The 12,710-nt window shown below is 41.3% G+C and overlaps 1 protein-coding gene across 4 annotated transcripts in view; it reads right to left on the bottom strand.

Moving 5' to 3' along the window:
• Positions 1-1,862: 1,862 nt before the first annotated feature.
• Positions 1,863-12,710, bottom strand: part of TMEM45A (transmembrane protein 45A) — an 87,730-nt gene continuing 76,882 nt past the window's right edge. For all 4 annotated transcript variants that reach the window (XM_003943541.4, XM_003943540.4, XM_010331398.3 and 1 more), the window contains one exon: positions 1,863-2,383. In XM_003943541.4, the coding sequence (XP_003943590.1) occupies positions 2,290-2,383 (94 nt within the window). In that variant the 3' untranslated portion in view covers positions 1,863-2,289. The remainder of the gene's footprint in view (positions 2,384-12,710) is intronic.

Genomic DNA, 12,710 nt, shown 5'->3' with positions numbered 1-12,710 from the left:
CCCTGAGGACTGTGGCATGTGGGCATTTTCATATGCCCGAAATGCCCTAAGGCTCATGGCATTATTCAAGATAAACTTTCAGCCATTCACATTTGCTCTTTTCAAACTTACGTAACAAAATGAATGTGTCCAGTTCTGGGGTCTGAAGAATCTGCCCACCTGACTCTGAGTGACATAGTGACACTCAGTGTCACTATGACATGTCTGAAACTGGGCAGGCGGCCTTCTGGATTTGCCAGTGCTTGTGGAATGCCAGGCAGCCTTCAGGACTTAGTTGACCAGATTTCAGCTCCAGCTGTGCACAAGGCTGCCTCCTTTCCTCTAGATTTGGGTCATCCCTCAAGGATTCATGCAATCCTCCTTCCTTTTCTGTCATAGTAAATACTGGTCTTTGTGACTAACATTGTACTAAATTATTAGGTTGGTGTGTGACATGGTAAATGCCCCATAAACTGCCTACCTCAACCATACCTCAGCTTTCCACTCAAACTGCTCTCTGTAACCCTGATGTGACAGGCAAGCAGTCGAAACCAATGCCATCTTGCCCCCTATGACTTGTAATAAGCAACTAAGGTCGGTAATTTCCACCCTACCCAGGCAATGTGTAAACTAACACTTATCTTGACTTCTATGAACCACTTAAGAAACAATCAGAATGTCCGAAACCCCTCACCCTCATCTCCGCCCAGGAGGTGATTTACGGAATGTCCAAAGTCCCCCGGCCCTCGGAATGTCCGAAGCCACTCACCCTCACCCCTGCTCAGAAGGTGGTTTTTGGGCATAAAATGCCTTGATACCCTCCTTTTGGGGCCGCAGATTAGAGAGACCTGAGTCCTCTGTGGCCGCTGGCAATAAAGACCCTGTAATTTGGCCTAGTGTTTGTCTCGGTGATGATTTCGTGCTCGCTCGGTTACAACAGGTGCAAAAGTAATTGCAATTTTTGACATTGCTTTTCAATAGCAATAATCACAGTTACTTCTGTACCAACCTAATAGCTTTCCACATGTTTCCATTTCTGGATTCATAAAATGTGACAACCAGAAAGGCCCCATGATTCATTCAATTCAATTCCTTACTTCAGAGAAAAGGACATGGTGATTGCCAGAGACCTAAAGGCTGGCGAATGGTAGAGCCAGAATCAGAAACAAGATGTCTTGACTCTCCACTGGGGAGCTATTATGTCACAGACTAGGTGAGGGTTCTGACTTTTACCCAGGAATTCCATAAAACGCTTTTCCTCGTTTTAACCCTTCACCTATTTTAACAGAGGGGATGGTGTCGTGGCCATGTTATGGCACGTGATGACTTTTTTACTCTTAGAGACAACACCCAACCCTCCTTTCCCAGTCTCTCGTGGCTTTGCAACCATGTGTCCCAGGGATCATCTCTTTTTTTTTTTTTAAACAGAGTCTCACTCTGTCACCTGGTGCCAGGCTGGAGTGCAGTGGCACGACCTCGGCTCACTGCAACCTCCACCTCTCGGGTTCAAGCAATTCTCCTGCCTCAGCCTCCTGAGCAGCCGGGACTATAGGCGCTTGCCACCACACCCAGCTAATTTTTTTGTATTTTTAGTAGAGACGGGGTTTCACCATGTTGGCCAGGATGGTCTCGATCTCTTGACCTCGTGATCCGCCCGCCTCCGCCTCCCAAAGTGCTGGGATTACAGGCGTGAGCCACCGCGCCCAGCCGGATCATCTCTTTTATCTTCTCTGAAAGATCACACACCCTAGAAGGACTTCTGGCCTACTATTCCCAGTGGGGAACTCAGGTGCTATAAAAAGAATTCCTGTGTCCTGTAGCTCCTCGTGCATGATATAAGGGAGGAGTGTAGCTAAATAACAAAAACAAAGATTTCAAGTGTCTTCACCAAAAGGCATACATTCATTTATTTCTCATTGCAACAACAAGATAAACAAGTGTAATTCCATGGTCAAGGAGTTACAGATAATAGCAAGCCCGGTAACCTTGAGCATCTCTATAAGGCAAATAAAACAAATTTTTTTTCATAGTGTGGGCATCAAACTTTAGCTAATCTGGAAAAAATCAGCCCCTGAATACCACGACACGCATGATGTGCAAAATGAAATTATCACCCAAAATATTTTCAAAGCTAAAAATAAAATATTTAAATTCAAATACTTTAACAAAATTGGAAATGCAAACAGTACACTGAGAGTCATCCTTAGCCAGCTATTCTCCAAACAAAAGGTCAAGAAACAAAACCCAGAACAAAGACAATGCAAAAAAAAAAAAAAAGATTTATCTAGAAAAACTGGAAGCCCATCGAAGTCACATTTCTTCTTCTGATTCTTGTTCTCGTTCAACACTTTTCAGAAGTCCAATTTCTGAGGTGCAGAGCCTCTTGAGTCTAGATTGAACCAACCTGAGAAGAAAGAAAAGCATCTCAAGTTAGACGGTGTTTTAAATAGAAACCCAGAGCAATATGCATCTATCATATAACAAAGTCTAGGTAATTTGGGCAACTGGGGAAGGCAACCCAAAAAGGAAAATCACTTTTAATTGGCTTTGGAGCTGCCTGAGAATTTTTGTGGATTAAAGTAGGCTATAAGTAAACAGATGCAATGTGGCTTTCTAATGTATTGCATCATTGTTTAATTAGGCATCAGAAGATAACTTTGATCATTTTTTTTTTTTGAGACAGAGTCTCTGACACCCAGGGTGGAATGCAGTGGCACTATCTCAACTCACTGCAACCTCTGCCTCCCGGATTCAAGCAAGTCTCCTGCCTCAGCATCCTGAGTAGTTGAAACTAGCATGTACCATCATACCCAGCTATTTTTTCGATTTTTAGTAGACACCGGGTTTCACCATGTTGGTCAGGCTGGTCTCGAACTCCTGAACTCAAGTGATCTGCCCGCCTCAGCCTCCCAAAGTGCTCAAATTATAGGCATGAGCCACCGTACCTGACCAACTTTGATCATTTCTAAAACAATTAAGAGAATCTCTGGGCTGTGGCAAGCCGAGATGAAACCAAGCTTGGCTGAGTTTCTCCAGTAAAGCTACATGTAACTGTGTATTGCAAACAGGTGCTATGTCATATAAAGGAAGTGCATGAAGCCCTCTCCTTCTTTAGGGTTGGCAGCCCAAGTCAAGGCCCATGTTAAGTCTGGGCTAGGTTCAGCCCCTACTTTCCACTACTAGCCCCTTCCAAGGGGAGCTTTTGTGCAGGGGACAAGCTGTTCAACTGCATGTGATGTCTCTGCCATGCTGAATTAAGACGTGAGAGCGTTCAAAGTAGTCCGCTCTATCCTTGTGACTGTCTTCATCGTTTAAGAGTATCCGGGCTGGGTGTGGTAGCTCACGCCTATAATCCCAGTATTTTGGGAGGCGAGGCAGGCAGATGCCTGAGGTCAGGAGTTTGAGACCAGCCTGGCCAACATGGTAAAACCCTGTCTCTACACAAAATACACAATTAGCTGGACATAGTGGCACATGCCTTTAATTCCAGCTACTTGGGAGGCTGAGGCAGGAGAATCTCTTGAGCCCCGGAAGTGGAGGTTACACTGAGCTGAGATCGCACCACCTGCACTCCAGTCTGGGCAACAGAGCGAGACTCTGTCTCAAAAAAAAGAAAAAAATAAAAGAGAATCCTTAGGTTCAGGGGAAGCAGGGATTATAATTTTTGACACTGGAAGATGTGACACCACTTAGCAACTAGAGCTCAGCAGGCTCTCCACTTCTCTGATGTGAGAAAGAATATGTCATAAGAACTTGGCAAAGCTTATCCTGTTCATCATTATTATAAAGGCATTGTGCTGTGACCGTATCAATAAAACATAGTTAACTCCCAGAAATACATAGGAATATGCAAACAAATTTGATAAGCCAACCCATCGTATCATTCTTCACATAAGAAAAACTTTGCCAGTCAACCTGCGTCTTTACCTTTATTTTCTGCCATATGTTTTCTGATGAAGGCCTGACCTACTTGTATCAATATGTAATGGCTTTACTTGTGCTTAGACAGGGGTTTTTGGAATACTTCTGTGGAATTAACTTAAGCTCCTGCTTAAGTTTATATCAAAATATATCAGAAAATTTAACCCCTGGTCTTATCTTTTCAAGAGCAATATGAGAGCAAACCTGAAAAGCATATAAAACATGATTTCCAAACAAATGAAGCCCTATATTTAAATAGCAACATAGATTTATTCAAACACCAAACAAGGGTTTATTGAGAATCCACTATATGTTTGGCAGTGTGCCAAGAAGTGTGGGCAATACAGATAAGGTCTTATAATCAAGGAGACACAATATAGAACATAAGCTTCATAAGAGCAAAGATGTCATCTTAATTACTGCCCTAACCCCAGCCTAAAACAATGTCTGGTACATAACAGTGGCTCCATACACATGTGATAAATCAGTGACCTTCCTAGCAATCTTCTAGGCACTCACATCACTCACCCTTCATAGGGGCTAATTTTTCAGTCATTTCCAACTCAGCATTAACTCCTCTCAAAAACAGTAACAACTGAATGGTATCTGTAACATCTATGGACTCGAGAGCAAGGAAAACGGCTTGAAATAATTTGCCTTGATTATTAATTGACTACTGGTGTTGCTCCCAGCGTCCTCAACATGTCAAGCCACTGTTCTCTTGAAAAGCTAATACTCTTAAGTTAAATCTGGACAGTGTTTATGTCATTTTTTTTAAACCACGTATTATTTCAACATTGCAAACCTTCAGCACATGCTAAATGAAATCTATTAATTAACTGATTAATTAGTTTCATTTCCTGATGATGCTTGTGGAAGTTAAAGCAAAGACATGGCTGTTTAACATAAATTAACTGCTAACATAGACCCCTACTAACACCCCCTGTTTCCCGTTCCTTCTCTCTGGGTTGTATCTGTGGCTACTACAAGCCCCCAACCTAAGACATGTCAGACACCTTAACCAGCCTTTGTCTGCCACCTGTACCTATAGGTGTAGGTATATTTATCTGCACATGCAGAAATGGCTACCTGGGCCAGACTGAGAGATGGGGTGATAAAGAGCAAGTAAAAATAACTGCTAGCTACTAGAAGGGCATGAATCCAGGAATCTGGGGTCATGGTATGTCTATGCTTTTGCTCCCATATGTGCTCTTCACTTAATATGAGAAAAGAGCAGAGCTGAGACAACAGATGTACTTCCAAGAAACAATCATATGCATGGAATTTGGGCATCTCTATTTTGTTCTTCAAAATGGTTCACATGAATCATTGCTTGGAAAACTAACCTGTAAATGGGCGATATTTTCCTACCCATAGAGAGGGGTTTTTGAAATAGTTCTGTGGAAGAGTGCTATTTAAATGTGAGATACAGTAAAATATGTAATAAAATTTCCAAACAGACAACTGTCATCTTTGAACTGTCACAAGCAAGACTGCAGGCAGTTTTACCCTCACATTGTAAACAAAAGCCACCAAGAAGTTTGAACCGGGCGGAACCCACAGCAGCTCAGCAAAGACGCTGCAGCAAGACTGCCTCTCTAGATTACTCCTCTCTGGGCAAGGCATCTCTGAAACAAAGGAATCAGCCCCAGTCAGGGACTTCTAGATAAAACCCCCATCTTGCTGGGACAGAGAACCTGGGGAAGGGGCAGCTGTGGGCACAGCTTCAACAGACTTAAATGTCCCTGCCTGAAGAGAGTAGCAGATCTCCCAGAACAGCATTCAAGCTCTGATAAGGGACAGACTGCCTCCTCAAGTGGGTACCTGACCCCTGTGTATCCTGACTGGAAGACACCTTCCAGTAGGGGATGACAGACACCTCATACAGGAGAGCTCTGGCTGGCATCTGGTGGATTCCCCTCTGGAATGAAGCTTCCAGGGGAAGGAACAGGCAGCAATCTTTACTGTTCTGCAGCCCCGCTGGTGATACCCAGGCAAACAGGGTCTGGAGTGGACCTCCAGCAAACTCCAGCAGACCTGCAGCAGAGATGCCTGACTGTTAGAAGGAAAACTAACAAACAGAAAGGAATAGTATCAACATGAACAAAAAGGAAGTTCACTCAGAGACCCCATTCAAAGGTCACCAACATCAAAGACCAGAGGTAGATAAATCCATGAAGATGGGGAGAAATCAGCACAAAAGGGCTGAAAATTCCAAAACCCCGATCTAAAAAATCACAACTCCTCTCCAGCAAGGGAACAAAACTGGATGGAGAATGAGTTTGAAGAACTGACAGAAGAAGGCTTTAGGAGGTGGGTAATAACAAATTCCTCCAAGCTAAAGGAACATGTTCTAACCCAATGCAAGGAAGCTAAGAACCTTGAGAAGAGGTTAGATGAATTGCTAACTTAGAATAACCAGTTTAGAGAAGAACATAAATGACCTGATGGAGCTGAAAAATGCAACACAAGAACTTTGCGATGCATACACAAGTATCAATAGCTGAATCAATCAAGCAGAAGAAAGGATATCAGAGATTGAAGATCAACTCAATGAAACAAGTGTGAGGACAAGATTAGAGAAAAAAGAGTGAAAAGAAACAAACAAAACCTCCGAGAAATATGGAACTACGTGAAAAGACCAAATCTATGTTTGATAGGCATACCTGAAAGTAACAGGGAAAACGAAACCAAGTTGGAAAACACTCTTCAGGATATTACCCAGGAGAACTTCCCCAATCTAGCAAGGCAGCCCAACATTCAAATTTAGGAGATACAGAAAACAACACAAAGATACTCCTCGAGAAGAGGAACCCTAAGACACATAATCATCAGATTCACCAAGGCAGAAATGAAGGAAAAAATGTTAAGGGCAGCCAGAGAGAAAGGTCAGGTTACCCACAAAGGGAAGCCCGTCAGACTCACAGTGGATCTCTCGGCAACCCAGAAGAGAGTGGGGGCCAATAATCAACATTTCAGAAAAGAATTTTAAACCAGCCAAGAATTTCATATCCAGCCAAACTAAGCTTCATAAATGAAGCAGAAATAAAATCCTTTACAAATAAGCAAATGCTGAGAGATTTTGTCATCACCAGGCCTCCCTTACAAGAGCTCCTGAAGGAAATACTAAACATGGAACAACCAGTACCACCCACTGCAAAAACAGACCAAATTGTAAACACCATTGACACTATGAAGAGACTGCATCAACTAACAGGCAAGAAACCAGATAGAATCATAATGACAGGATCAAATTCACACATAACAATATTAACCTTAAATGTAAATGGGCTAAATGATCCAATTAAAAGACACAAACCAGCAAATTGGATAGAGTCAAGACCCACCAGTGTGCTGTATTCAGGAGACCCATCCACGTGCAAAGACACACATAGGCTTAAAATAAAGGGATGAAGGACTATTTACCAAGCAAATGGAAAGAAAAAAAAAAGAGGGGTTGCAATCTTAGTCTCTAGAAAACAAATTTTAAACCAACAAAGATGAAAAGAGACAAAGAAAGGCATACATAATGGTAAAGGAATCAATGCAACAAGAAGATCTAACTATCTTATATACATATGGATTCAATACAGGAGCACCTAGATTCATAAAAAAAAAAGTTGTTAGAGACCTGCAAAGAGACTTAGACTCCCACACAATAATAGTGGGAGATGTTAACACCCCACTGTCAATATTAGACAGATCAATGTGACAGAAAATTAACAAGGATATGAACTCAGCTCTGGATCAAGCAGGCCTAATAGACATCTACAGAACTCTCCACCCCAAATGAACAGAATATACATTCTTCTCAGCACCACATCACACTTATTCTAAAATTGACCACATAATTGGAAGTTAAACACTCCTCAGCAAATTCAAAAGAATGGAAACCATAACAAACAATCTCTCAGACCATAATACAATCAATTTAGAACTCAGGTTTAAGAAAATCACTCAAAACTGCACAACTATACAGAAACTAAACAATCTGCTCCTGAATAACTACTGGGTAAATAATGAAATTAAGGTAGAAATAAAGATGTTCTTTGAAACCAATGAGAACAAAGACACAATGTACCAGAATCTTGAGGACACATTTAAAGCAGTGTGTAGAGGGAAATTTATAGCACTAAATGCCCACAAGAGAAATCAAGAAAGATCTAAAATTGACACCCTAATATCACAATTAAAAGAACTAGAGAAGAAAGAGCAAACAAATTCAAAAGCTAGCAGAAGATAAGAAATAACTAAGATCAGAGCAGAACTTAAGTAGATAGAGACATAAAAAACCCTTCAAAAAATTCAACAAAGCCAGGAGGTGGATTTTTGAAAAGATCAACAAAATAGACTGCTATTCAGACTAATGAAGAAGAAAAGAGAGAAGAATCAAATGATAAAGGGGATATCACCACCAATCCCACAGAAATACAAACTACCATCAGAGAATACTATAAAAACTTCTGTGCAAATAAACTAGAAAATCTAGAAGAAATGGATAAATTCCTAGATATATACACCCTCACAAGACTAAACCAGGAAGAAATGGAATCCCTCAATAGACCAATAACGAGTTCTGAAATTAAGGCAGTAATTAAGAGCCTACCAACCAAAAAAAGTCCAGGACCAGACGGATTCACAGCCGAACTCTACCAGAGGTACAAAGAGGGGCTGGTATCATTCCTTCTGAAACTATTCCAAATGATAGAAAAGGAGGGACTCCTGCCTAACTCATTTTATGAGGCCAGAATCATCCTGATACCAAAACCTGACAGAGACACAACAACAAAAGAAAATTTCTGGCCAATATCCCTGATGAATATCAATGTGAAAATCCTCAATAAAATACTGGGAAAGCAAATCCAACAGTGCGTCAAAAAGCTCACCCACCACAATCAAGTCAACTTCATCCTTGGGATGTGGTTCAATATATGTCAATCAATAAACATAATCCATCACATAAACAGAATCAATGAAAAAAAACACATGATTATCTCAATAGATGCAAAAAAGGTCTTTGATCAAATTCAACACCCCTTCATGCTAAAAAAATCTCAATAAACAAGGTATTGATAGGATGTATCTCAAAATAATAAGAGCTACTTATGACAAACCCACAGCCAATATCATACTGAATGGCCAAAAATTGGAAGCATAACCTTTGAAAACCGGAACAAGACAAGGATGCCCTCTCTCACCACTCCTATTCACCATAGTATTGGAAGTTCTAGCCAGGGCAATCAGGCAAGAGAAAGAAATAAATGGTATTCATTTGGGAAAAGAGGAAGTCAAATTGTCTCTGTTTGCAGATGACATGATTGTATACTTACAAAACCCCATCGTCTCAGCCCAAAATCTCCTTAAGCTGATGAGCAACTTCAATAAAGTCTCAGGATATAACATCAACGTGCAAAAATCACAAGCATTCCTATACACCAATAATAGACCAGCAGAGAGCCAAATCATAAGTGAACTCCCATTCACAATTGCTACAAAGAGAATAAAATACCTAGGACTACAACTTACAAGGGATGTGAAGAACTGCTTTAAGGAGAACCACAAACCACTGCTCAAGGAAATGAGAGAACACAAACAAATGGAAAAACATTCCATGCTCATGGTTAGGAAGAATCAATATGGTGAAAATGGTCATACGTCCCAAAGTAATTTATAGATTCAATGCTATCCCCATCAAGATACTATTGACTTTCTTCACAGAATTGGAAAAAACTACTTTAAATTTCATACAGAACAAAATAAGAGTCTCCAGAATTGGAAAAAACTACTTTAAATTTCATACAGAACAAAATAAGAGTCTCAAAAAACTACTTTAAATTTCATACAGAACAAAATAAGAGTCTCCAGAGCCAAGACAATTCTAAGCAAAAAAGAACAAAGCAGAGGCATCACGCTACCTGACTTCAAACTATACTACAAGGCTACAGTAATAAAGAGCAAGGTACTGATACCAAAACGGATATATAGACCAATGGAACAGAATAGAAGCCTCAGAAATAATGTCACACATCTACAACCATCTGATCTTTGACAAACCTGACAAAAACAAGCAATGGTGAAAGGATTTCCTATTTAACAAAAGATGTTGGAAAAACTGGCTAGCCATGTGCAGAAAGCTGAAACTGGATCCCTTCCTTACATGTTATATAAAAATTAACTCGGCCGGGCGCGGTGGCTCAAGCCTGTAATCCCAGCACTTTGGGAGGCCGAGGCGGGTGGATCACGAGGTCAAGAGATCGAGACCATCCTGGTCAACATGGTGAAACCCCATCTCTACTAAAAATACAAAAATTAGCTGGGCATGGTGGCGCGTGCCTGTAATCCCAGCTACTCAGGAGGCTGAGGCAGGAGAATTGCCTGAGCCCAGGAGGCGGAGGTTGCGGTGAGCCGAGATCACGCCATTGCACTCCAGCCTGGGTAACAAGAGCGAAACTCCGTCTCAAAAAAAAAAAAAAAAAAATTAACTCAAGATAGATTAAAGACATAAATGTAAGACCTAAAACCATAAAAAAAACCTAGAAGAAAACCTAGGCAATACCATTCAGGACATAGGCATGAGCATAGACTTCATGACTAAAACGCCAAAAGTGATGGCAACAAAAGCTAAAATAGACAAATGGGATCTAATTAAACTAAAGAGCTTCTGTACAGCAAAAGAAACTAGCATCAGAGTGAACAGGCAACCTACAGAATGGGAGAAAAGTTTTGCAATCTATCCATCTGACAAAGGGCTAATATCCAGAATCTACAAAGAACTTAAACAAAGTTACAAGAAAAAAAAAACATCAAAAAGTGGGCAAAGGATATGAACAGACTTCTCAAAAGAAGACATTTATGTAACCAACAAACATGTGAAAAAAAGCTCATCATCACTGGTCATTAGAGAAATGCAAATCAAAACCACATTGAGATAGCACCTCATGCCAGTTAGAATGGCGATCATTACAAAGTAATGAAACAACAGATGCTAGAGAGGATGTGGAGAACTAGGAGTGCTTTTACACTGTTGGTGTGGGTGTAAATTAGTTCAACCATCGTGGAAGACAGTGTGGTGATCTCAAGTATCTAGAACTAGAAATACCATTTGACCCAGCAATCCCATTACTGAGTATATACCCAAAGGATTATAAATAATTCTACTATAAAGAAAGATGCACACATGTTTACTGCGGCACTATTCACAAATTGCAAAGACTTGGAACCAACCCAAACGCCCATCAATGATAGACTGGATAAAGAAAATGTGGCACATATACACTGTGGAATACTATGCAGCCATAAAAAAGGATGAGTTCCTGACCTTTGCAGGGACATGGATGAAGCTGGAAACCATCATTCTCAGCAAACTAATGCAAGAACAGAAAACCAAACACTGCATGTTCTCACTCATAAGTGGGAGTTGAACACTGATAACACATAGACACAGGGAGGGGAACATTACATACCAGGTTCTGTCAAAGGTAGGGGGCTGGTGGGGGAAGCATTAGGAGAAATACCTAATGCAGATTATGGGTTGATGGATGCAGCAAACCATCATGGCACGTGTATACCTATGTAATAAACCTGAACGTTCTGCACATGTACCCAGAACTTAAGTATAATAATAATTTTTTTAAAAAACAGCAAAAAGTGTTTATTGAGAATCTACTATATGTTTGCAGTACGCCAAGATGTGTTGGAAATATGGAAAGGGTCTTATACTCAAGGAGACACAATCTAGCCGGAGATAAGACTAATACACATGAGCTCCTGGGGAACATCACAAGAGAGATCCCAATTTTTGAAATGCATGACGGAGGCTACATGCTGTAAAAACTCTTAAAGGGAGATGAGCAAGGGCTAGAGTCATCACAGAAGGTTTCATAGAAGAGATGTGCATTTAATGTGAATATGCCAGGTGGAGGGATCTGCATGGGCAAAAAGATTTAGGATAATATGTGTCGGGGGTAGAGGAGAAGGTCAGAAAATAAAAAATGGAGTATCCAGTCAATAAGCGGTCCATTAGGGGTCTGAAGGTTTTTGAAACAGGAAGAGACAGTAGTCTTCTTTTGGCTCTGGAGAGGAGCTGACATGAGGAAGAGAGTTTCCTTGGAGGCTGGCACTGATCTTGGAGGCTTCCCAGCCCCTAAGGAGATGAGGCCCAGAAGTCAGCCTAGAACAACAGGGGAAGAAGCCAAGATTCACTCAGCGGCAGAGCCAGCCTTGACCATGAGCACATGCACAAGCTTTGGAGGAACTGAATGGGGCTAACAGAAGTCAATGAGAAGGTGGAATTTCCTAGTACTCAAAGCACTTAAACCTGTAGAAGACAGCAACTATAGATCAAAGTGAGCTGACCTGCAGCTGAACAGAGATAGCTAAGAGCTAGACAAAGCAATCATCTCTTCCCTCAGTGCCTCAGCACCAGAGCTGCTTCAGCAATGAGGCACAAAGAAGCACAGAGCAGGAGGAATGACTTGGGGCCGACGTCTAGAGAGAAGAGTGGAAAGTTGCTTCCGGCTGGGACCTCACTGGGCCGAGCAGTAGCCACTGCATTTTAGAAATCGGAGAACCTGTGAAATGTGTAGTGTCCAATCTAAATTAATTTTATTAATTTAAAAATCCGGCCGGGCGCGGTGGCTCAAGCCTGTAATCCCAGCACTTTTGGGAGGCCGAGGCAGGTGGATCACGAGGTCGAGAGATGGAGACCATCCTGGTCATCATGGTGAAACCCTGTCTCTACTAAAAATACAAAAAAAAATTAGCTGAGCATGGTGGCGCGTGCCTGTAATCCCAGCTACTCAGGAGGCTGA

This window comes from Saimiri boliviensis, chromosome 8 (genome assembly GCF_048565385.1).
Source record: "Saimiri boliviensis isolate mSaiBol1 chromosome 8, mSaiBol1.pri, whole genome shotgun sequence".
NCBI classification, from domain to species: domain Eukaryota; kingdom Metazoa; phylum Chordata; class Mammalia; order Primates; family Cebidae; genus Saimiri; species Saimiri boliviensis.
The sequence above is the reverse complement of the archived record's forward strand: the minus strand, read 5'-3'. Positions and strand labels throughout refer to the sequence as shown.